The following is a 27482-nucleotide window of genomic DNA, read 5'->3' as shown; positions in this document are numbered from 1 at the left end:
ATTTGTATTTGTGTGTGTGTGTGTGGGGGGGGGGGGGGTCAGAGAATGGAGCTCATGGCAGAAGAATGACAAAAAGTCACTTAATCACATTATGTAAAATTCAGATCACAGACTAATCCTAGTGTCTTATGATCATCTTTGTCAGCAATATTTTTCAAGTTGTACTTACTAATACTTAATATTTTTCAGTGTGTATAGCATGTTGTTACCTGCTGCCCATTACCAGTATGTCAGACTATGCTCACATATTACATAATCTTCAATTTCCTCTGTATTGTTTTGTTTCTGAAGGCCAAGACTTTTTTTCTATGGCTTTTTGATCATCTATATTGGTGCCCACAAATGTATTGTTTAATGTGAAATTGGTTATGGCAAAAGGCATGGGTAGCTCATGTTTGGGAACAGGGAATGCTATGTTTACCCACAGATGGAGTAGTTTACCCATGTCTGGATTGAGCATGTGTAAACACAGCATTACTCAATAGTAGCTTTTAGGAAGTCAGCCACCCTAAGAAATTACCTCATCAATAACACACCCGTAAGAGTAGAACAGTAGTTAGGTATTTGGGTACTTATGTAGGTAGTAACTTGGCTTGCAAACAACATGTGTCTAAGCTAGTAAAGACATCATTCTATACTGGGCAGCTCATAAGCAAGGACATGGCCTCTAGTTCCAAGGAAGTCAGCATTCCACTCTATTCAGCCCTCATCAGGCCCATCACTAAGTACACAGGTATGTACCTGAGAAGATACATGCAACAACTGGAATGTTCAAAGAGATTCCTCACCAAAAGAATACAGGGCATGAACACCATGGTCTATACAGATTGCCTCAAAGCCCTATCTGTATACTGTTTCCTACAGACTGTTACCTGGCATAGAAGGCATCCTCGGATCCCACTGTGATTAACCTTTTGCATAGCTACAAACTGAATAACACCAAAATTACTTGAGCTAGAGATTTAAACTTTGCTTGCAAGATAAATAGGACATGTTAGAGGGACAGGTATATGTTTCCGAGAATTCCCCTTTTCAGTAAAAGGCTTCCCATCAATGTAAAGCAAAGCTTTTTCATATCCTTATTCAAGAGAATCCTGGCCAGTGTCTTTCATGGACAGAAGCAACCTATAAATCTTGCCCTAGCTTACATATACCCTGTAAAATAACCTCTAAGGTATACAAACTTGTGGGATATATTTGGGATGCTTGGCCAGGTTTATAAAGGCCCCAGTGGTCATTAGTCTAGTATACACCTGTGAACCTGTAATACAATTGTTGTATAAGGACTGCTGGAAGTTTTTCCAACTCAGACACACAGTTTTTATTTTCCAAAATGAGTGGTTATATCAACTCTTTCCCTTTAACCTTGTTAAATGTACTAAGACAATCTATGTGTTTCACTCAGCAAAACCCCTCTCATTTGTGGGCTTCAGTGGTATACAAGTATCAGCTCCAATCAGAGAAAAATCTTATGTGTAATCTCATGAGCATTGGAGTTAGTTATTTCTCTGGTATCCCTACAGCTCTTACTTTTAAGGTAATAATTTTATCTTTTAGATTCCTATCGTGTTTCCTCCCCATTTGCTGGACCATCAAATCAGATTCTTTTCTAATGGATATTGGTCACTGGTAGAGTCAGGAGTCTGGTTCTCCATCTCAGAACTCCCGTAGAAGTTGTCAATATCCAGTAGCTGAAAATTTTCAAAAATTCTGGAAATGTTCCTATGTATTTACCACATAGCAACATATAACTTGTTTGAGTATATTACAGGTGTGAGCTTCTCCATAATCCCACTAAGTTGGTTAACTATGCAGCATACAGAATTTATGCTGCTACATGTTTAGTTAAAATATTTATTTTTACTATTTTAGCTATGACTGCATTGGATATTGCTTCTCAACAGAAAGATGCTAGTTTACTTTTTAAAGCAGGTTTATACAAATTGATATGTATTTATACAAAAATCATGTTGGATCTTTATGAATCTGATATTTTTAGGAACTTTATCTGATGTTAGCTCATGGATGCTAGTTTTAAATCCTTTTGGAAAAATGTCTTTTCTTATGTACCCATCTTTTAGAATTTATTGTTTTTATCACTTTTAATAGTCTGTGCATAACTTGATGTATTACGGTATATAGTTCCATAGTTGTACCCATATCTGAAGAGAGTCCTATCTGACCTTCAGTAATGCAAATTCCCATTGTCCATGTTTGAATTTATTATTTCCCATATAGTCCTCTAGTCTGCTTTTAAATATAGTTAATATGGTCATTTATAATACAGTGTTGGTATTTGTTGTGTTAGATCTCTCTCTCTCTTCTCTGAGTCGTAGTATGCTTCATTTTATAAGTCGGTCCCCTTTCTCTTATACATTGTAGTGGTAGGACCAAATCCAATCCCACTTGAGTTCTTAAATCATTGCCAGCTATTGCTTTAAAGGTCAGATAAAATCTCCCTCTGACCAATCTGTAGATAATACTACATAAACCTAGATATGTTAATCTTTTTTATGTATGACTGAAATCTATTTGTTGTTATTATTTTTGTATAATGCCTTTGCACAATCTCAAGTTCTCACATTTCAGTCATTGTTAAACTATAGAAGATCAAGCTGTATTCAAGAATTGGTCTTACCATGGAGATAAATGCATCTTTCATTGCTTTATGAGCTCTTGTTTCAGGTATATTAAACATCAGACCTACCTGTAGTGCTCTGGCTTTAATCTGAAGAACATAGTGTTTAAAGTTCAAACCATTGTCCCAAAGTCATATTATCTGCTCTTTCCAATTTAATGTCACCTGTTTCAATTTAATATTCAATGCTATTTCCAGAAAATACTATCTTGCATTTATTGTACTTAAATTGAAGCCTACCCTTTCGGCCCATTCTTCTATCCTAGATAGGTAACAATTTATCATACATACATCGTCACTTCTCTTGATGTTGTTTATTATTGTTATACTGATTCTGTGCTGAATTATTTCAATAAAAAAGGAATGTATGTGTTATTTTTCCAGTCATCGACCATATTTGGTCTAAAAATCCAAATCAACATAGTCTACAAACATATGTAATCTGATTTATCACTAAAATGAATCAAAAATAGCATGCACATGAAGAAAACTCAAAGGCCTTTGTAGTGCACTGCCATCAATATGCCATCAATATGCCATGTACAGTAAACTGCTTTTTTTCCCAAAGGCATCACAAAAGTTCCATTGGGCTCCCTCTAAACACTTGTAGCTCTCTATGGAGACTCGTGTATTTGTTTTGATTGTTCAAAAATGCTCAGATGATTAGTACACCAGCAGCTCTTCTAGTATGTGTAAGTATTCAACATGCTTCCCAAGGCACAGTAGGGCTTCCAGAAAGATTATTCAGTATCCATAGCCCTATTAACCATGACAGACTATATAAGAGACACAGTCATTTCAGGCAAAGTTGGAACATAAGCTGGTTCCTATATAGTACCTAGGCTTACATTCCAGGGGTCATTGTGGAGTCTAGCCCAAATTCCTAGTTGCCCCAAAGCACTAGCTACTTGAGTGACTTGCTTAAGGTCACACCATAAGCAAACAAGGGTTGAGGGAATCAAACCCTATACCAAAGGAACTATAGCTCAAAGCCTTAAGCCTGTGTGCTAACTGCCAGACTAGTAGACTTATTCCTATCCTTTTCCTAAAGCCTTTAACACAATTAGTCAAATAGAACTCTTAAACAGTCTAACTAAATTAAATTTCCACAATGTCAGTATAGAGTGTCTCCTTAACTACATAGTAGACAAGTGGCTCTATAACTCGTATGTCCTATTAAGTGCCACCAAAAGAAGTTTTGTTTTATTTTTTCTTATAACTGCATATACACGTGTATCCACAAACTTGAAATCACGACAAAATGCAGCACAATTATTACGCATGCTGACAAAATAAAAATAAAAATATCTAGGAGCAATATTGTATGAAACCCTTACATTAGAAGACAAAAAAATTGTCAGTGGCTCAACAGGTAGAACGCACACCTTTGATGTGCAGAAGACTGCAAATACTATTCCCATACCAGGAAAATGGATTTGTTTTTGTCAATACGGACAGTGCAGTGTAACATGGGGACTGTACTTCTGAGTTTGTTGGCCTTTGGATTAGTTGTTAAACTAAGGTCCCATTTGTCTTAGTTATGGAAGCTCGGGTAAATATAAACGATCACACATTTATCAAAAAAGTAGGTGAAATTTATTTACAAAACTTATATGCAACTCTGTATTACAAATATATGTACAACATTTACAATAATAAACATATAAAGAAATGCTTGCAAATACAATCAGCCTCCTTTTTTCTGCAACCAAAATTTTAAATTTTCAATGAATCCTTAATCACTTCACACCTAGATTTCCAAGTGAACTATATGAATGAAAAAATGACTATCTGTCTCACCTACCTGCTCCTTTTCATCTATATCATGTTGTCCATATAATATCCCATATTCAGGCATAGTTCTTTTATCTTTTCACTTTGTCGTAACTTTTAGTCCATTCTCATACGTCCCATTGTTTCTCCTGACATACAAACATGATGCAGTCTTTTTTGTCTGTACCTAAACCTCCTTAGTGGCCTTATCATGCAGCTTATTTGCCAAAGTGCTGCACAACAAGTCATGCCATTCCCATATACCTCCCTGTTCTTTTCTTTTTTAATATTGACAGTTAAACAGTTCCAAGACTTATCCAATACCAATATTTCATAATCTCCTTGTACCACAATTCCCTCTTTTTTTTGGTAATTTTTCCCATATTCAACTTCCATAATGAAATGTTTTTTTCTGCTATCTGATGTATCACCCTAATCAACCTCTATATTCATCACAAAATGTACTTATAAAGGTATTGCGTTCCTTTTACTCATTTGGAGATTCCCAGTTTCAAAATTACAAAATTAACCGCTAGAGCAAGCTCCATTGTGAAATCACTAGTTTCATGTTTACCATTTTCAAGAAACAGCCAAGATCTTGCTTTATAGGACAGTCCAGATAAAATTGTTGCATTTCATATTCTGCTGTACAAAAATTACTTTTTAACTGATGATTACATTCTAATGTAGATTTGCCAACTTATGGTTATGTGTGTGTAGTGTGCATGTGCCTTCTTAAATCACTATACTATGCCAATCCATGTGATCACTAATGGTACTGTTTTAATACATTCCATTATCTAGCGTCATACAAAATCAGCATGTACCTTCACTACCTATGTATCAGATTAGTATCTCTAACACATGCTTCATCGGTTCCCTATTATATGATTGAAGATGCATTATTTCTAATGTGTCTTGATCGAACTTGAAAGCACGAAACAGCAAAATACCGAAATGGCATATAAGCAAATTCTTTCCCTGGGAAAGAAATCGCATGACCACCTTCATTATTTTGCCATTTTTGTCACTGTAGTGTGATCTCGGAGTTGGTATATTTAAGTAGGGGGGTGCCGGGGGCATAGCCCCCCACTTTATGTAACGTTTTAAAGTTTTTTTTTTCTTTTTTGGAACAGCAATTTTTTTCCCTGGGAAAAAAATCGCTGTTCTAAGTGTTCGGGATTGTAAGCTTTCACTTACATGGGGTTGATAAATCCGTTCGCTTGATTAAGCATTCACTGATTTAATATAGACCCTGCTTCATCAAATCCCACCCTTACAGTATCCCCGTAGGTGCCAAGTTCCAGCATGTCTCAGTATTACATAGTAACCTGTATGTTTGTTTACCTTCTCTGCCCTAAAGAGAATCTTAACTATACACTCACGATGTAGCTTATGTGATTTCATAGCTACCACATTATGTAACATTTTATATTATTGTTTCTAACAATGTGTATATGCGGTGAATAACCATAAGTAAGTAACTATGTTTGTTTGATCTTCTACTATTTTTGACTTCTACACTGCAACTTGTTAAATGATAATTAATTTCTGTATTTGTTTTGATTGCATAAATCTGCTGGTAGTAGTCTCTCTGTGTGTCCAATAAAAATGAACTAAAACCCATCTGGACAACTCAGTAATTAAAAGATAACCTCACAAATAAACAAATAAATGTAGATGAATTCAAGGATTGCCCATGTTCCACACCCATCCATTGGTTTGGACCCTTTCAGTTTACTCTTCTATTGTAAGGCCTTACTGCCACATAACTGAACAATCTTCAAGATTTTTTTTATTTTTGTTGACTCAAGACAGACACTTTCAAAGGTACAAAGTTGAACAAAACTATCTCTAAACTCTGCTAAAAAGTTGATGAGTAACCTGTTTGCAAAACCCTCAGTTATATTTTTATTCTTACCTGTCAGAGAATGGAGTTGATTCTTAAACTTGTCAAAATAATTTGCTATTTTTAATCAAACACTGCTAGCATACCCTAATTGTTGGGACTTTGATAGATGAATTTTAGTTTCAGATTATATACTTTTGTACTGCAAAGTAGAAGGGATCTATGATGAGAACTGAGATAATAATTAATTAATCGATATGCAGATAACGTTGTGCCATGTTTTATAGCAATAAATGATGTTATTAAGTCATCTCTTTTGAAATGATAGTTTCCAAGTCTGGTATATTACATGATAAGTTATATGTGGTAACTCAAATTAAAGACTGCAATTGCCACTGCTTTGTACAGTGGAACCAGGATTTCTGACTTCCATGCAAGAACAACTGTAACTATTAAAGAAATGATATTAAAACATGATCTGATGTTGTCCTTTTCATTCATTCCTCAAATGATGGCTATTGGATCTGACCTCAGATCTGACTTGGCCTCATACACTGGACTTTCAGATCCAACACATGATCTCCTCCTTCTACCCATAATGCCCCAGTCAACTAGTAATACCTCAGAACTTGTTTGCCACCATCTCGCAGAGATGTGGATCTTTCTTGGAGATCTAATTTCATTATTGTTGCATTTTTGTGAGTACAAGTACTTTAAAAGCCCTTTATCTATCACTCTCTAGTTATACATCCCTCACCTAAATGTTTAATTTTTGGCGTTTTTCTCCAATTCTTCCTTTTTATTCACTTTTTCTACCTTTGGTAGTTCTACCATACCATAGTTGGTACTTGCCTCTCTCCACTAAATGTTTTTCTACCCTATAGAGGGTATTCTTTTTGCTATTGCTGGTAGCCTGCTTAGATAACAAAAAACAAAAACAAAAAAGAAAAAATATAGGTCTGTTTTAAATTTTCTGTTTTGGAAAACAGTGTTCCTAGCAGCTGGTACATCTGTGAGGTGAATTTCTGAACTCCAGGCATGTTCATATTTGCATTAATAATTTCAAAACAATAATTACATACAAGCAGTTGAAATATTTCATCTTAAAGGTTACATGATGGGCAAAGCAACTGCATTGTTATTTGACCTCTGTCTAGCGCTGCTTAAGAGATATTGACTGTTGTTCAAAAAGTATTTATTTATATTGTCATAATTTTTACATTTTTCCAAATATTTCATCAACCAAGCAACACAGACATAACTGCTTATCCGCCTATGAAAGTTCATAGAGGGATGAATGAAATGCTGCTGACAGTATGTGTGTAGCTTGAGTGGTTACTGTGATACTGTAAGTTGTATGCAAAATATTATGTAATTAATCTATACTGTGTTTATTATAACTTTACTGAACAGTTTGCCATTTATATTTCTTTAGTAATCCTTCTGGCTCTAGAGATAGGAACATTTGTTTGAAATGTGAGGACATAACTTGATTTTGTCAAAAGCTCAGGATGCAGTCATTGGGTAATAAAAGTACAAACCTCCAGAACTTCATTGGAGTGAATGAATTAACAAAAGCATAAACTAAAATAAAATAAAAAAAAAATTCTGTTTGATACCAGTATGTCTTAGCATCTGGTTTAGGGTGGCTGGAATGAGTAATTTAAGGATTACTCCATCATATACTCTATTGTTCTGATGGCTTTTACCAAATATCAGTCAATTGTCTAGAGGGCTTATCCACTTTATCTGTATGGTTGCTACTTGAAAAATTGCCCTTCAGGGTCAACTGTTGCTACCATGTCAACTTAGAGAACTGTTATAATATAATCCATTCGGGGTCTCTTGATACGCTTTGTGCTTGTCACAGTGCATAACTCACCCAACCAGCTAGGATGATTTTAAGGTTTGCCAAAATGTGGATTTCTGTAACATCTCCTTACAACTAGAAGAACAGCTTACTCATATGTAATACTAGGTTTATGAACTGTGTCTTGTTCGCATTTCAAAGAACTCAGCTAATCTAGCTCTGCATGTGGGACCTAACTATGGATTCTGTGCACCAGAGTATTGTCAGACAGCATCTATAGTTTGTAGCTGCAAAGCTTATGGTAGGAGTTAAGTTAATTTTACAGCCACAGATGGCAATCTAGTAGATAAGGAGTACAGCCACATACCATTCCCAGGATAAATTGATTTATTCTAGTTTTCCTGCTGCAGTTATAGTACTGGAATCAAAACTTAAATTAACTCTTTTTTGCAGCTGGAACGATTTCGAAGTCGGATTATTCAGACCACCTACTCAGCTCCAGATGTGCTTGTTCCACAGACAGCAGTAACAGAGCTGCAGGTTAGTCACCAGAAGTGAATGTATAGTTTCTGAAGTCTTTAGTGGTATGAGCTATGGGCAGCTTATACATGCTGCATTAAAGTTACACGCGTGCACTATTTATAAAGTTGAAAGAAAGCTTACACATGCAACTGTTTATTATTTTCAGTTGCTGTTGTTGAAAACTGTTTTTTTAAAGTGGACAAAGTATGTATTTGAGTGGAAATTGTGTAAGTACTTTGCTGTTTTATGGCTTATCAGTGTACGGAACACAGTAACAGCATTAGTCTTTTCAAAGTGGGAAAATAAGGCAGCTTCTTCAGCAGTTAAAATCTGAAGTCAGATGCATTTTCATACTTATATGTAGCTACTGCAGCTTTCTGCATATTTACATGCTGGCTATCTGGGACAGGTATATATCAATGAACTCCCATTGGTCACAAAGTTCTCGATTACCTTTGCCATGATACTTCTTTATATATTTGAATCACCAGATAATGTAGCTTTCCTTCCTGGTGCAGATTACCTCTCCATGCATGTACTCAACACACACCTCCCAGGAGTGATTTTTTTTGTTTGTTTGTTTATGATCTCTACTGTCTGGAGTAGGAAATGAGCCAGTAAATGTTAACAGTTTCCATACTACATATAAAAGCAGAGGCACGTTTTTTATTTTTTTCTTCTGTCAGTGACTCAGGTGAGGACTGTTATTTTGCTTAGTATTCTTTTTCCCAGGGACTCCCCAGCAATAATCACTACTCGTCATTATTGCTGTTTTGATTACAAGTTGCATTTCAGATGCTTTTAACTTGTTCATTACAAATGTTTGAAATTTTGAAACAGTTTTCTAGAGTGCGCTCTTTCTGTCTGAATGTATGTGTTTTGCATGTGTTTTGTCTGTCAGCCCTGATCAATTTATTTATTTACTTACATATTTATTTGTTTCTTAATGGATAGGCCACTGCATACAGTTTTGTTACTCCTATCATGGAAAATCTGTCCCTACAGGCATCAGATCCCACTCCACCAGGGCCACAGCTACCTCTACAGCCTTCCTCAGAGGAGTTCCTACCAAAGACATTTTGGAGGCAGCCACTTGGAGTTCTGTGCATACCTTCACAAAACACTACCACCTGCCTTTATATTCCAGAACTAGAGCAGGCTTTGCCACTGCTGTGTTGCAGGGCATTCTGGCTCATCCCAGTTCCACCTAGTGCCTACCACCCTGTGCGTAGCTTTGGGATTCTACCCATCTGTGATTAATTAAGTAATTGATTTACTTACATATTTATTTGTTTCTTTTATTTTAGTAATTCCTGTTCATTATCCAGGCTAAAGCATTGTTCCATGTATTTCTTTTTCGTACTCAGGTTAAAAGCAGTGTGTCTCTCATTAAGTGACATTTTTTGTAAACAGGTGGTAGAATATTGGATTTGCTCTAAAAAGCCAAAGCAAACAAGAACGATGCAGATAATCCTGATGAAACTATTGAGAACTTTTTTCAAACAAAATATTGCAAACAGCATTTGAGAACCTTACCAATTAAACACTGATATAATATGCAAGATAAAAAACTGAGCAAAAAATGCAGACTATATTTTTGCAGGGAGCAAGTTCTCTTGCAACCTCCTTCTTGAGGCTGCGTCCCTCATGTCTAGTAATAATGTATTTTCAGTGTAAATTTGCACAATATTTAAAAAAAATGTATTTTTCCAACAAAGCATTTTTTTACTTTTCTCTTAGTTTGCCACCCCTTTCGCCCCAAGTAAGAATAGTTTTGTCAATGGTGCATGAATAATGCATAGAAGGGCACAATCTTTGAAAAAAAAAATAAATAAAATTTATGATTTATGAAAGTCTTTAGAAGTGAATTATTAATACTGATGTTCACCATATTGACAACTGCTGCAGCAGCCTTAGGAATATGGGTTATATCCTGCATAGGATATAACAGCCGCACAGCTTCCAAAGCTTTAGGGCACCTTCCACACACCCAAACCATCAGTCAGCTCAAGCTGAGCTGATAAAAATGACAGATTTGGGTACCAAGCTCTTCAGAGCTTTCCTGATGTTGAAGATTATGCTTCTCTGAGGCTTTTGAGGATTGATGTTCAGCTTGTGCTGTTCCTTGCTGGGCAGATAGCTTCCCTTTGAGGAAAACCCTTCCATTTTATAGAAATTGTTCTTTTATTGTACTTTCCTGCTTAGGAAAGTTATTTTGTAAGCTAGGAGTCTATGTTTTAATGGACTCTCATAAGATTTAACTGTATTTTTAAACTGGAATGCTCTTTTTTCCTGCTAGTTTGAAAGTTGTTTAAAAGAAATGAAAACCATTTTTTCAGTGGAGAAACTATGTTTATTTTTTTCATCTGGCAAAGTGTTTTAAAGTGCTTTTTACTGTATTTTTGTGGGAAGAAAGTGACTTTTTTAAAGAATTCAACTTTTGACGGACTTGTGCTGCTTGTTTTCCCCTGGCAAGAGGCACCATATTCGGCTTGACCATGAAACAAACCACTGGTCCCATGGTCAGTCCTTCTTAAAGCCACAAAAAGAAAAAGTTAGGTAAACAGCTTTGGCTACCACAGCAAGCTAGCAATTTGCCTCAGCCACAGGTGGGTGACACTGCTGTGGCCATAGCATGTTCCTCAGACCACTCATCTTTTACCACAGTTCTCTCTAGAGTAGCATCTACAGCCCCTGTGTAACAGGGGTTAACCACATCCTTAGTGACTGTTGGGGTCCCCTCAGTGGGCAACAGAGATCCACTCTTGTTGTTCCTGGGAGATGGGGCAAGGAAAGCTTCCCTGTTTAGTCTGAATGTTGTGTCCATCTCTGGAAAGCTGCTATTGCTATTAATAACACTGTTGGCCCCATTTTCCTATCAAAAAGAAACAGAAAACTAAACGTATATCTACCCCTCCTCCTCAAATTTCCTTAGACAGGAGTCATTTACTGGGTCTGACCCAGGGTTTAATTTGGGATATTGATCCTTCTTACAAGGTGGTTACTGGTAAAAGAAGGGTCTTTTCCTGAAGAGATTCAAGATTCTGAATCTGGACAGCAAGATTAAGGGATGGATACAGGGTTTCTCCTCAGTTTTCAGATTCAAAGGAGAGTTCAGTTTCAGATTCTCCCTGTGGGGGTTCTGTTTTTCTAAGACTATATACAGAATGCGCTAGTATTTTCAATGGGAGTATGATGAGGTAGCTCAGTCCTTCAGAAAATACTATAAGCTGTTACAGAAGGAATTTCCAGAACCATCACCCATTTCCAGTTCTGTCAGCTGTAGAGGTTGTGCGTGTCACTCCCTGCAATTTTCCTGGTAGTCAGCCTGCCGCATCTTAAAAGACCAAATGTATAAAGTTCCTTAATCATTTTTTTTTAAACACTCTTCCCAAACCTGACCCAGCAGCTATAGTTTTAGTTAATACTATTGCTCCTAAACATTTGGTTAAGTTCATTCCTACTCTTTCTGACAAGGCTGGGAAGATTATTGATAAGTATGTTGGCAAAGTGTATGATTCTCCAAACTTGATTTTCAGAATTTTGAATTGTCATGCTCACACGTTATTCAAGCTTATTCTAATTGGGAAAGTATGAGGAATGTTTTGTCTGCAGTTTCTTCTTGTGAGGTGAAAAATCTGTATTAAATAATGTAGTTTTTTTCATTGTATGTGTCACTACTTATTGTTTACACTGTGTGTATGACTCTGTTGATACTTCTTCCAGGACTATAGCCAGCCACTTGCACTGTTTTGTACCATTTTGAGGAGGTTTGTCTGGCTGCATTCTTAGAACCTCCCAGATGATATGAAAAATGAAATTTTAAATTCTCCTTTGGATAGAGTTTTAGTTTTTGGTCCCTGCTTTAGAGGTTATCTAAAAGTGTGATGAAAGGGGTAAGTTGTTACAGGGAACCTCCAAGATATTTCAACACTCCTTTTCCAAATTTTCTAAGGGATTCTGTAGATCCTCATCTATTTTGGAAAAAAGCAGAATAAACAGTCTCAACAAAATGCAGGTAATCCAAAGTTTAAGAAGAAATGGTAAGAGGGTTCCAAAAAGAATTCAGGATCCACCCAAAATCAAGGACAGTACCTTGTCCCCACCCACCCTCACAGTCCCTTTAACCTTCCAGAAAGTATGACCCTCCACTTTTCTCTTTGGTAGCATATAGTTTCAGACAAATGGGTTCTGAAAATTATCCATCAAGGCTACAGATGGCAGTGGGAGGAAATCTTTCCTTTTCAGAGGGCAATTCCTCATCCACCAGATTAAACTCTTCACATGCTGTCCCAGGGAGTGATAGAACAGTCCTTCTTTCTGAGGTTGGGAAAAGTTTTTATTGAGGAATGTTTTTAGTGACAAAGAAGTGATGGGAAACCAGTTCTCAATCTTTATTTCCTAAACCTGTTTGTGATCGTGCCCACTTCCTCATTCAAGTTTCCTGGTAGCACTAGATTTAAAAGATGCATGTCATTACATCCCCTATTCATCCAGACTTCAGATGTTTCTTAAGGTTGCATATGGCTGGATCATATTATCAGTTATCTGCCTCATCCTTTGTGAACAAACTTTTTGCTTTGGATAATCCAAAGTGTCTAGCTCCAACTATAGCTCATTGCAGGCTACAGGTTATCCAGAATTTCTATATTTAGATGACTTGCTTATCTTTTTCAGTGTCAGGAATCTCTCACTTGGGTGAGAGATCTTACACAAGATGGAGTTCCAAGAGAACATTCAAAATTATTTTTTTGCTCCTTCACATAGGATTGTGTTCCTGGGGTGTCATGTAGGCACCTCAGTTCAAAAAAGTGCTTCCTCCACAGGAAAAAAATAGATCTATATCTCGATCTATTTCTAAGGTTTTCCACTCAGGCTTCAGTCACTGTGAGGGCATACCTCAGGAGTTTGGGTCTCATGGCATCTATGATTCTCATAATACCCTGGCAAGACTCCACATGAGAAAGATGCAACGGCATCTAAAGTCTGTTTGGTCCAGCACCCCCCCTTGTCTTTTCAAATCCCAGTGCTGAGTTTTGTCAGAAGAGAAATTACTTTGTGGAGACAGTAAATATCCCTAAATCCATGTATTCCCTTCTATGTCCCTGTTCCAAAGCAGTCAGTCACCACAAAAGTCTTACACTTTGCATGAGCAGCAGTTTCAGGAGGGATAAAAGAGCAGGATGTGGGGGACACCAAGGACAGATGCAAGCGCATAAATGTAAAAAGAGATGCTTGTCCTGATCAAGACACTCAACTCTGTGAATCATCTTCGGTCTCCTGGACCTCTTCAAGTTGTTACAGACAATGCCACAGTCACATTCTATACCAACAAGCAAGGAGGAACCAGACTGTGTCCCCTTTGCAGACTAGCCATGTTAGCTTTGCAGCACAATCTCACTCTACAGGAATCCTACATCTGGTAAGAGCAAAACTGTATTGCAGACAAGCTGTGTTAGATCAGGGGAGTCTTCCGTGGTTTAATCCATCAGTGGGGATTTCCTGAAGTAGACCTATTTGCATCCTCTCTGAGCAATAAGCTGGTAAGATTCTGCTCCAAACTGCTTTTCCTACCTTTACGATGATAGTAAGGGTACTTCTGATGATTCAGAAGGAATCCCCCAAGATCGTTGTGGTGATTCCCTTCTGGCCCAGGCAACTGTGACTCTTCCCTCTTTTGGAAATGGCCAGGGGCAATTACCACAAGTTTTCTCATAAACTGGATCTACTCACACAAAAACAGGGGTGTGTTTGATACAACCCAACATCAATCAACTTCAGTTTGCTGCTTGAAAATAGGTTCTTAATTGCTTTTAGTTACATGTTTATTGAGAACTTGAAGCAGGTACTAATGGAGACAAGAAAGCCTGCTAGTAGAAAATCATGTATTATTAAATGGAAAAAATGTTTTCTTGCTGGTGGCAACAACATAGCCAGCACCCATTCAGGGCCAGCTGTTCTCTGGTTTTACAATATTTATATGAGTTAATATCCTATGGCCTTTCTTACTCCTACATTGAGGTTCATTTATTGGCCATTTCAGTATGCCTGCCCATGGATCCTCCTATTTTAATCCATTCTCTTGTCAAAATATTTTTGAAGGGGTTTTGCATGTGTCCCCCAAGAATACCAGTGGCCCTTATTTGGGATCTTAATTTTGTGTGAGAGAATCTAATACTTGCTCCATTTGAACCAGCTAACTAACCTGACTGACTAGAGTTTCTCAACATGGAAACATGATTTCTCTGACCTCTGCAAGAAAAGTTTCTAAAGTTTCTTTGTTGCAAGCTCTTATGGTGAGTTAACCCTATCTCATTTTCCACAGAGACAGGGTTTCTTTTAGAACTAATCCTTCTTCTGTGCTTAAAGTGGTATCTAAGTTTACTTTATGCCAAGCTAACCATCCCCCTGTTCTCTTTCCTGAAACTAAAAATGAAACAATGAGTGAGAAGGTCACTAAAAAAACAGTCAGTAAAAACAAAATGCAAACTCCAGCAAAGCTAGAACTTCCAATAAGTGACCTCCCAAACCTCTTGTGTCAGAGGACCGATGAGGTCATAACAAGGCCGAAATATGCATATCCACAGCTAGTGGGATTTGGCTTTATTGGCCTGAAATTGCCCATTAAAATGACGAAACAAGTCATGGTCATTCAGAATTGCCAATTAGATGAAACACCTGATGTTCATAAGGATCATTTGCATATATCCCATATGTCTCTGACCTCTGACACAAGAGGTTTGGGAGGTCACTTATTGGAAGTTCTAGCTTTGCTGGAATTTGTGTTTTGTTTTTACTGAAACTAAAAATGAGGAAGAAGGGATACTCCATACATCGGATGTTCACAGACAACTTAGGGACCATATTGACTGAACTAAGTCTTTCAGATCTTTGGACCAATTGTTCATTTTTGTGAAAGTAAGAAGAAGGGACAACCTGTGCCAAAACAGACCGTTTCCAAATGGTTGTCTAAGGCTATCTTTTGCTATACTCAATACAGCAACAAAGCCATTTTAGGTATGGTCAAACCCTGTTCTACCAGGTCCTTGGCTTTATCTGTGGCTTTTTGGAAATGTTTGGATTCTAGAAGTATTCCACAAACAGCAGTCTGGTCCTCTATATTTAGGTTTACAAGCCATTACAAGCTTGAGTCCTTCTCTAGGTCCAGTTCAGGCTTTGTTAGGACCATTCTGGAGGGGCTTTTGAACTTTTCTCCTTGTACCTCCCAAATGTATTAAGCTATGGTAATCTACCCTCATAGCTAAGTCTACTGCAGCAATTATCAGTATGATGAATGTAGTATGGTTGTATCAGTAAACAACAACAGATGTTTGAATGACCAGTGCTGCAGTATCCACTCCCTAACTCTGTAACCCTTTGTTTTTTTTGTGTGTTTTTTGTCTGGAAATTTATTTTTTTTTTTTGTTATTCCTAGCATTATCATTTCAGGGCTTGGCTTCCCTCTACCTGTTGGCATGAAAGCTTTGAAGGGCTTGGTGCCAAACCTGTCTTTTTAATCAGGTCCCCTTGAGCTCACTAATAGTTTGGGCATGTGGAAGATGCCCTGAAGCTTTGGAAGCTGGTCAGCTGTTATATCCTATGGAGGATAAAACCCATATAGCTAAAGTATTGCAACAGTAATTATTCAAACATCTACTGTTAGGATAACTCTAATTACTCAACTGTAATGTTTTGCAAGACATAGAAACATGCTGGATTTCTTAGCTTCAGAATGAGAAATATTTTTGTTTTTATTCATAATGCTTTTTTTTGCATCAGTAACCAGATAGCTGACTTTACAAAATAAAGCCATAGTATTGCTATTTCCTTATTTTCTTTATCTGAATCTATTATACATAGGCATTAGCTCAGAAGGGCTTGCTGGCTGGCCTGAGACATTTCTAACAGATTGATGCCTGCTCAAAGTTGTCGTTCTCAGTTTTGTAGTCATGTGTCCAAGGGGATGTAGCTGTCAGCTAGGGTGGAAGGGAGTACCAATTTAGATTTTCAAGTCAAGCAAACAGTAGGTATCTTCAATTGATTGTATGTTGCGTCTTTGAAGAAAACATTAAGGTTTAAAGTGAAATTCCTTGCACTGAGGAAATTACTGTTTCATATGTTGTTATTATGCTAGCTGTCTTCACTATAAATATAGTTAAGTAGTTGTGCATGATTTAAAAATAGAGGCAGATATTTGTGAGGAATGGACAAGCAAATAACTCAGCATAAATGATGTTAACACTTCAGCATCTCACACTCAAATGACTGCTTTTCAAAATTCACAATGCATTATGAGAAAGACAGACTATTAAAGGGATACACCGTACATTAGTATTAAAAAGGTAGCAACCATATACACATTTGCACAATAACAACAGCCATTTTAGCAACTGTAATTTATTTAACACTAAAGTGATACAGTGCAATGTTATTGTCAATCTGATATCAGGGCTCATGAATGCCTGTAATGAAACAAAATAAATGTGTATACCAAAATGCTCTATTTGTGATGCTTTCCTTCTATATTGTATGTGGCGGTATTGCCTTATAAATACTTCTGATTGTTCTAATCTCTTGGGCTGTTACTTCAACATTTGAATAGTAGATAATACTTGTGATAATACTTTCTAGTGTGCATATGTGAAACTGTTTAAATAACAGGTACTCCAAAATAGCTTTTCCTCATACTAACGTATTTTTCTTCCTGCAAAGTTATTATTTCACTATCATATATAACAAGTAAAAACATGACTTAAACTATTTCTCACCTTGTTTTGCATTTCAATACAGTTCAGCTTCGTTATGCATAAAAGGTTGAATATTCATGAACTTTCATGATGCTTTCTCTAGGAATTTGTCTCACTGACCATCAAATTATGTGGCCTATTACATGTAAGATTTTTCAACCAGGAAAAGCCTGCCTGCTTAGATGCTTGTATTCTTTCTTTCTTTCTACTAAGGTTATAAACATAATATATTTCTGACACTGCATATTTACCCCAAAGAGGCAAACCACCTCTGTTGTTATTCATGAATGAGCATCTGAAAATAGAATTGCATGAACAGTGCCACTCTTGCTAGGGGGAAACCTTCAAGAGCACCTGAAGTGAACAGTCTAACTCTTTAAAATGTGCTTTTAATGCCAGCATTTTGTCTTGGTAAAAGAAAGGGTTCATAACAGTGTTTGAAAAAAAGAAGGCTTGCAAACATACCTTTACAATAACTGGAAAATATTGATATTGTGAACAGACATTCTGAAAGTAAGCTTTAATTCTGAGTACAACTATTCTGAATGAACGAAAAAACTCTTGTATGGAAGGTAGGACATCTATCTTATCTTCTGTGGACACAGAGTACATTGTGAAGAAAAGGAGGTAATGACAAAAAACAAAATGTCAAGTGTATCCATCTAATTAGGCAGTTTTGGGTTAACATGCAAATTACTAATAACTATTATGTTGTAAGGCAATTCTTATTGCATAAAATGTGTAGATTAATTGTAAAAATATTTGTTTTTTCAATTCATTTGCATAGTGGATCTCGAAAGGAAATCTTTTCAGCATGTTATTACTGTGAAGCTTGTGGTCATTTATTTTTTAAACTTGTTTGAACCTCCTCAGTAAAAAAAAGTGAAGATAAAAGTAGAGCTTCCACTGTGGCTAAAATTGTAGAACACTGAGAATGCAGTAGTGTATTTTCTCTCATAAAATTCTGTTGGTCTTTTATTTCTGTTTTAAATACTCGTTTGCAACAGAAAAGTAGAAAAATGAATCTTCTGCTGGTATAGACTTAAAAAAGTTTGCTGAAATGTTTTAATAATGATTTCTGTAATGTTCATCATCATCATCTTCTTTCGGTTGTTCCCATTAGGGGTCGCCACAGCGGATCATCTGTTTCCATTTCTTCCTGTCCTCTGCATCTTGCTCTGCCACACCAACCACCTGCATGTCCTCCCTCACCACATCCATAAACCTTATCTTAGGCCTTCCTCTTTTCCTGTTACCAGGTAGCTTCATCCTTAGCATCTTTTTCCCAATATACTCAGCATCCCTCCTCAGCACTTCCAAACCAATGTAATCTTGCCTCTCTGGCTTTGTCTCCAAACCTTCCAACCTGGGCTGACCCTCTAATATACTTACTCCTAATCCTGTCCACCCTTGTCACACCCAGTCCAAATCTTAACATCTTTAACTCTGCCACATCCAGCTCAAACTCCTGCCTTTTTATCAATGCCACTGTCTCCAACCCATATAACATAGCTGGTCTCACTACCCTCTTGTAGACCTTCCCTTTCACTCTTATTGGTACTCGTCTGTCACAAATCACTCCTGACACTCTTCTCCACCCATTCCATCCTGCCTGTACTCTCTTCTTCACCTCTCTTCCACACTCACCATTACTCTGAACTATTGATCCCAAGTATTTAAACTCATCCACCTTCGTCACCTCTACTCCTTGCATCCTCACCATTCCTCTATCCTCCCTCTCATTCACACACATATATTCTGTCTTAGTCCTGCTGACCTTCATTCCTCTTCTCTCTAGGGCATATTTCCATCTCTCCAGGGTCTCCTCCACCTGTTCCCTATTCTCACTACAGATAACAATGTCATCTGCAAACATCATAGTCCACGGGGACTCCTGTTTGATCTCGTCTGTCAACCTATCACCATTACAAATAAGAAAGGGCTCAGAGCTGATCCTTGATGTAATCCCACCTCCACCTTAAATGCATTTGTCACTCCCACCGCAGACCTCACCGCTGTCACACTATCCTCGTACATATCCTGTACCACTCTTACATACTTCTCTGACACTCCCGACTTCCTCATACAATACCACAACTCCTTTCTAAGCACCCTGTCATATGCTTTCTCTAAGTCTACAAAAACACAATGCAACTCCTTCTGACCTTCTCTGTACTTCTCCATCAACACTCTCAGAGCAAACATCACATCTGTAGTGCTCTTTCCCGGCATGAAACCATACTGCTGATCACTAATCATCACGTCCCTTCTTAACCTAGCTTCCACTACTCTTTCCCATACCGTCATGCTGTGACTGATCGATTTAATCCCTCTGTAGTTACTACAGCTCTACACATCACCCTTTTCTTAAACGTCAGTACCAAAACAATTTTTCTCAATTCCTCAGGCATCCTGTCACTTTCCAAGATTTCATTAAACAATCTGGTTAAAAACTCCACTGCCATTTCACCTAAACACCTCCATGCTTCCACAGGTATGTCATCTGGACCAACAGCCTTTCCATTCTTTATCTTCTTCATAGCTATCCTTACTTCCTCCTTGCTAATCCATTGTACTTCCTTTAAATAAGTAGTCTGATAAAAAATAAACATCCTTACATCAGCCACAGTTACCAGATTTGGATAAACTGAAACTGAATGTCATTCTGGAGGTTGGGATCTCACTTCATGGAATGGACCCATGCTTTCCCCAAGATCTATATTTTGTGATTTAATAAATTTAATTAGTTGAACATTTTTAGTAGGACTTTGTAGATTTATCCAAGGTGATAAAAGCCTTCTTGAAATGATTTGTTTTTGCCTTTTTGCATCTTGTTCTTTTTCAGCTCACCTTTACCTCAACTGCAAAAGTATCTAAAATGTTAATAAAAGCTAATTTTCAGGAACCTGATGTAATTCCTGTATGTTTTACATCTCAAGATAAGTGTTGTACTGTTTCAAACAGCTAAAACCTCTGATTCATATCCCTTGCCTTGAAAGGAAGTAAACTAATTAGGATACTACATAATATATGTTAACAAGTTTTGTGAGTTGGGAAATAAAATAACTTCTGATGGTTCTACTGCTGTTATGACTTTTGATTTGCTGCTACATGTGGTTAGGTTCCAAAGTACCATACTCCAGTAAGCTAACCAACTTCTAGAGGACATGGCTCTTACTGATGAAGACAAGAAAGCTCTTAATGTGTTGCACACAAATTCTAGATTCTCTACACATCTACATATGTGTTTATCCTGCAGTGTATTGTTCTGAGCAGATGTTGTCAATTTTCCTGCTATCTTCAACCCATGGCTTTGGTTCTGATCCTCAGAAGCAACTCAGCTGCTACAATAGCTTGTCGTAACCAAAAAATTCTTGAGCTTATGCCTTTCCCACAATGCACCTATCCCAGTTACCTCAGATCCCATTTGCCACTTTTTGTGTCAGATGTGGTGCCAATTGCTCTCGAGCAGATAAGTGATTCCTTTAATATATTTTCAACTCTAACTTTCAATCCTTCTATATTTTCTATTTCTTTCTATAATTTATAAAATCCCTTACCATTTTCCCTTTCTTGAGCATCAGTACTCTAAATACTATTGTCTTTATTTCCCTTTCCCTACATTTCAGTGTATTCTAAATAACATTGCTGATATGTTCCTCCTACATTTTGTGTAGTCTCTTTATTGTCATTGTTGATATATTTCTATATTTTTCTCTCCTAAAAAAAAAAAAAGAAAAAAGAAAAAATGTACTGTATTTTTCTTTATTTTTCTGTGTGTGTGTGTGTGGGTGTATGTGTGTGTATGTGTGTGTGTGTGTGTGTGTGAGAGAGAAGAGATATGGCAGAAAAGGAAAAGGCTCCAGCTGGATTTATAGGTTGTCAGAAATGTGGCCATAAAATACCCTTTTCTGACACTTCCTCTTTGTGTTTACTATTTGGGCCCCCTCCATCTTCAGGAAGATTGCTCTATTTATTTTTCCTTTATCCATAGACCTCTTGTCAAATGGAAAAATAAATTAATCCTAAAAGGCCTACTTCTGTCTTTTTTCAGCGAGGCATTATATAGAGCCACTTCTTCTAAAGAAAAATCAAGAAGCAAATCTGATTTTTTTTGTCCGTATTCTTCGTCTTCCAAAGTTTCTGAGAAGAAGAACAAAAGAAGTTTGTCAGTACCAACATCTCCATCAACTCTGAGTTCAAAAAAGACTAAAACATCGGTTCCATCTTCCCCTTCGGAACAGACAGGAAAAAAGTCACAAAGATCAGCTCCGACTGTTTCATCGGCAATGAGAATTAACATAAATCAACTACCGGAACTGACTAGCTCTTTCATTCCTAAAATTACAGGTCAAGGACAAACTTCAGTGCTGAGATCCTTGGATCTGACACCACAGTTACAGGATTTGACAAAAATCTTTCTTCCAAGAACAAGTTATTCACCCTCCATTGAACCCTTTCCAGAGAGACTTCCCTTCAGCATTCTTAGAGAGACCTAAATCACCTTCTGTGATGTCAGCCCATTCCTCTAGAAGTCTAACTGAAGATGATGTGGAGAGACTGATGAGAAAAATTCTTTGAGCACAAGGTATGACAGGATACAACTTGGTTCCTACACCGACGGGTCAAGGATGCCATTCTTCAGCTGCTCTCCATTTACTTCCTCCTCTAACTTCACTTGAAGGCTTAGAGACTACAGTTCTGAGCTGCCCAGTGCTTGTCTGTGTCAGAGCTGAAGATATATTTATCTTTGGAACCACTTATTGCTCTGAACTCCTCAGTTCAGTTGGAACCAGAGACCTGTTGGAGCCGTATCTGTCCTGTTGGTTCCAAGGGGCTAGATTCAATTCTTGTGTTTTTGGAGACTTCTGTGCACCTTGGGGCTTCAGCACAGATCAGCATGGCTCTGGCTTCTGCCTTGAGAGGGATCTCTTCAGAGCAGGAATTGATCTCTTTTCCCAGACCTACAGTTTCAGATCCAGGGTCCTTGGCTTCTGCCTTGAGAGGGATCTCTTCAGAGCAGGAAGTGATCTCTGTTCCCAGACCTACCCTTTCAGATCCAGGGTCCTTTACTTGTCTGGGTTGATCAGCATTCAAGGCTATGGAGAGAGATATGACTGTAGCAGTCAGTTGACCCCTTCCTACTTGGAACACACATCCCTGTCACACCTACATTCAGAGTCTCAACCATTGCCTCCACAAGAACTACATGTACCAAAAACTCAGGAATCCCAAAAGGGAATACCCTCTTCTTATGATACTTCCTCAGATCATACCACTGAGGAGGTCCCTAAGAAGAAGAAGAAGTGCAAGAGGAAACACTTGGATTTACCAAAGGAATCTGTCACAGAAGGCACAGACTTCGATGAGGGTGAACAATCCCCAAGATCACCTCCTGATGATATCTCCTTCGGAGACATCCAAGAAATCGTAACACAGAGAGGTATCTGGAAGTCCAGTAACCCTTTGTCTGAGGAATCAATGTATCTTCAGGCTTTTGGTACCTGCCCATCTACCTCCTGGGTAACTCTGCCCACTGATGAGCTCATTGAGTTGATCTCTCTCGGTTGGAATGGAATGTCCCTGACACCATTGAACCCATTCCCCGAAAACCTGACAAAATTATTATTGCCCTGGAGGATAAACAATTCTGGTAAAAAAATTTGCCTGTTGATGCCACGGTGGCAGCAAAAAAAAAGGAACTAGCTGAGGAAAGTCCTTCTATCCATCCATGGAACAAGGAGTCTTGGGCGATGGATAGGTATGGGAAATGAGTTTATGCTTTACCTTTGTGTTACGGTCCTTGATTTTTTTGGCACATTTCACCAGACTCCAGAGGGATCTGATTAAGCAACTTTTAGATTCCCTTTCAGGATCTGTCTCTGAAGAGGTTCAGGAGTCATTGCCTCTCAGTTGACTATCCTACAGTCCTTATCCAACTTGTAAGTGAAACTCATTTCTCATGCAGCAGAAGGTATGGCAAAAGCATCAGGTTCAAGCATTGTCATCAGGAGACATGCCTGTATGCGCTTATGTGATTTTTGTGGAGCCCTTCAAGTATTCAATCATCAGTGCTCCCTTTGACAGCATGTCCTTGTTTGCCCCTAAAGTTAAAGAGACTTTATCCAAGTGTGAGAAAGATGGAAAGACCATGTCTGCCATGGGCTTATATTTTTCCACTCCTCAATGATCCTTTTCAAGGAGTCAGTGAAGTAGTGAAAAGATGTGGTTCAAGAAGTCCTAAGGGTCTTTTTAAGATGCACGTTGAGGTGATTCCCCCAGGGGCAGAGAGGGGAACTTCAATGGAAGACACCACCCTTGTGGCAGAGAAGGTCTGCAAAACCAAGAGTACAGAGATTCTTTCTTTGGTAAAACCTTTCAGCACTCCTGAAAGGAGGCCCAATTGTCTTGCTCTGGAGGCAGTCAGGGGTCAGCTATCCCTGCATGAGAGAGCCTGTCTAGAAATAACATCAGATACATGGGTGCAGAGGATCATTTCCAGAGGTTATATTATACCATTTTCCCTTCCACTCCCCTCATTTGCAAAAGAATCCCCAGTGTCTCACCTGATCACAGGGAACAAGCAGTATTACAAATTCAAGAACTGCTACAAAAAAGAGTCATCCAAGAAGTCCCACCAGAACAGGGAAAATCCGGAACTTACTGAAGTTTTTTTTAGTGTGAAAAAAAGGCAGGGGACTGGAGACCAATTTTGGATCCCAGGGTTTTGAACAAGTCAGTTAGACAAGTTCCAGATTGTCATGGTTCAGTCCATTCTTCCATTTTTGGAACAGGATGACTGGATCTGCTTAACAGACCTTCAGGATGTGTTACTACCATATAAAGATAGACAGGCGATCCGGAAGGTTTCAACATTTTTGACTGGTAACCAGTCACTATCAGTTCAGAGTTCTGCCCTTTCATTTTACCACAGCTTCCAGGGTGTTCACCAAGTGCATGGCAGTAGTAGAGGCTCACTTGAAACTACTGGGATTCCAGGTGTTTCCATACTTGGACGACTGGCTCATTACCTTTCTGACCAGGCATCAATTGTTAGAGGCAGGAGCACAGGTTTTCCAGACATGTTCCTATCTGAAGATAACCATAGACTACAAAAAATCTGTCTTCGAACCAACTTAGAGTTCATAGGAGTTATCCTGAACACAAAAACAGCAATAGCCTCTCTTTCCCCACTGAGACTACAGAAGTCAGATCACAAATCATGAAGTTTATCAACAGCAAAAAAGTATCTGCACACCTGATTTTACAGGCCCTGTGATCCATGGTGGCAGCTATAACTATAGTTCCTTTAGCCAGATTTCAAGTGAGAATTTTACAATGGCTGCTTGCAACACAATGGTCAGTACTACACCAACCAATGTCAACTTTGATTACAGTCACCAATGTTTGCCAGAGAGATCTCAAATGGTGGAATCTGTTGGGTCAAATTTTACAAGGCTGTCCTTTCATCCGTTCTCAATTCAAGGCCACAGTGACCACGGACACTTTCTAGTTAGGGTGGGAGGGGGCATTATCTAGGGGACACTATCCAAGGCCCTTGGTCTCCATAGAGGTCAATTGCATATCAGTGTCTTGGAGGTGAGAGCAGTCCTTTTAACATTGCAGGCCTACCAGGATGCTCTCCCCTCAGGGACAATTGTAATTCAAATGAACAGCATGCCAATAGTTTGGTACATCAACAAGCAAGGAGCAACCAAGTCCTATCCTTTGTATACAGAAGCTCTCAGAGTGTGGCAGTAGGTGATCTCATCCAACTGCTTTGTCATATCAACGCACATTCCAGGGAAGTCCAGTGTGATAGCAGACAACTTGAGCAGATGCATACTCCTGCCTCATGAGTGGTCCCTCAATCCAAAAGTGTCAGAGAGAATATTCTATCAATGGGGCCAGCCTTGCTGTGATTTTTTCATCTCTCCCCTAAACAACAAGTGCAGCAATTTTTTTGCCCTAATCCCCCCTCTGGGGGACTCACCAAGGGATGCTCTTCATCACAGCTGGCCCTCCAGTCTTCTTTATGCCTTTCCTCTGATTCCTCTAATTCCAAAGTTTCTACAGAAAGCAATAAGGCTGAAGGGCAAAGTAATCCTCATTGCACCTTATTGGCCTTGACAGATTTGGCTTCCCTTCCTTTGGCCTCATCTAATTCACCAACCTTGAATTCTGGACCCAGTTCCAGATCTTCTGTCCCATCCAACAAGCATGATCCACCCAGACATCTTGAACCTCAAGCTGACAGCTTGGTTTTTCCAATTCCATTAATAGCCAGACAATCTATGCTCTCTTCCCTTGTCCAACACATACTTTTGGCCTCTCACAAATCATCTGTGTGTAAACTTTACATCAATAACTGGAAAAGGTTTGTGTTTTGGGCACATAAAAATAACGCTGACCTTTTTTCAGTACCTATTCATAAGATTCTTGAATTTTAGTCTCACTATTCAGTGAAGGGGCTTTGTTTTCATGTATTAAAGTTCATTTAGCAGCTATATTGAGTTTTCATGTTGGATTTGAAGACTCATCACTTGCTTCTCATAAACTTTGTAAAGCTTTTTATAGAGGCACTCTTTTTTTAAAGCCTCCTTACAAATATCTAACTCCTTCTTGGGATCTAAACTTGGTGTTGCAAGCAACCTCCTTTTGAACAGCAGATTGTGGTCTCAAGTTTCTGTCCTAACTTCCACCAGAAGGATGTAAGAAATTCAAGCTTTGTGTTGTAAACCACCATATTTGATTTTTCACAAGGCTATGGTTTTGCTAAGAACCAACCCCTCTTTTCTAACAAAGGTGGTTTCAGAAGTCAATATGAATCAAACTATTAACCTGCCAGTGTTCTTCCCCACATTTTGCTATTAAGGGTGAATATTGCTTACACTTATTAGATGTTCATATACAATCAGTTTTATCTTCACAGAACAAAAGATTTCAGGAAATCTGACCAGTTGTTTATCTCTTACTCAAATACAAAACTAGAAAAACCTGTGACCAATGTGACATTGGCCAGATGGCTCACAGATTGCATTTCTTTCATCTATAACAAATTAGGGATTGCTTTATCGAAACCTTTGAAAGCACATTCAATTAGAGCTGTAGCGACTTTAGCTGTCTTCCAATCTAGAGCCTCCATAGATGACATTTGTGCAGCAGCAACCTGGGCTACTCCCCATTTCATTACTTATTACAAATTTGATCTGGTCTCCAGTGGTAGAGCATTATTCAGTTCAATTGTGCTCAGGAACATCCTTCCTTTCATCCACCCAGGGTCTAAGGTAGCTGGGGACTCTGTCCCACAGGTTGAGGATAGAATGAAAATTGACAACATAAGCTAAAGAAGTTATGTACTCACCAGAATGTTCCATCTGTGTTGTCCATTTTCGTTCTTCCTCAACTCCCCTCCCTCCAACCCCATACCCTTGGGTTTTTGAAGAAATGGATGATTAGCAGATTATTATCTTTGGTGTATAATTATGGTTCCAGATATAGTCTCAATGAATGTCTTATGACTAATCGTTCCCTTTGTCTATCAGCAAACTTGATCTGAGGTAACTGAGGTAAATGCATTGTGAGTAAGGGATAAGTTTGAGAGTTTTTTGGTTACCACAAGCTATGGTAGGGAGGATCGGAACCAAACCCACAGGTTGAGGAAGAATGAAAATGGACAACACAGATGGATCTTTATGGTGAATACATAACTTCTTTTTAAATCAGTAGCATATTGTACTATATTGTACTATAAGGGAGTCAGGCATGGCTTAAAGAAAGCCTTGCTGTAATTTTCATACCTTAAAGGATGTTACTTAGCTTTGATGCAGGAAGAAGCATGTCTAGTTTGTGGTTCTTCCCATTGGTCTGGCAACTATCCCAGGTTTTAGAAAGTGCCTGGCATCACTTGTAGCAGCAATCAAGGTGAGTGGCATTCACATTTATTCTTACTGGGGCAAATTTTGATCCCTACTCATTTGAAGAACAGTTGTTTATTAACTTGTATCCTGTCATCCCCTGGCTGAATTGCCTATATGACATTCAGCAAAGAGTAGTCAGTGTCTGCCTTTCTCTGCTGAAGGTATCTCTTTGACCCTTGATGGAATCAATTCAGTAGAGATGGTTTCTCAATCCAGACAAGGA

General features: G+C 38.3%; 1 protein-coding gene across 1 annotated transcript in view; it reads left to right on the top strand.

Annotated features, from left to right (window-relative positions):
• FHAD1 (forkhead associated phosphopeptide binding domain 1) overlaps positions 1-27482 on the top strand; it is a gene marked incomplete at its 5' end in the record, with an annotated part of 2130934 nt that overhangs the window by 380232 nt on the left and 1723220 nt on the right. Inside the window, one exon of the mRNA XM_044060429.1 lies at positions 8524-8610. Within this exon, the coding sequence (XP_043916364.1) occupies positions 8524-8610 (87 nt within the window). The remainder of the gene's footprint in view (positions 1-8523; positions 8611-27482) is intronic.

This window comes from Protopterus annectens, chromosome 2.part0 (genome assembly GCF_019279795.1).
Source record: "Protopterus annectens isolate FY-2018-M chromosome 2.part0, PAN1.0, whole genome shotgun sequence".
In the NCBI taxonomy this organism is placed as follows: domain Eukaryota; kingdom Metazoa; phylum Chordata; order Ceratodontiformes; family Protopteridae; genus Protopterus; species Protopterus annectens.
Note: the sequence above shows the minus strand (reverse complement) of the source record. Positions and strands in the feature narration are given on the sequence as shown.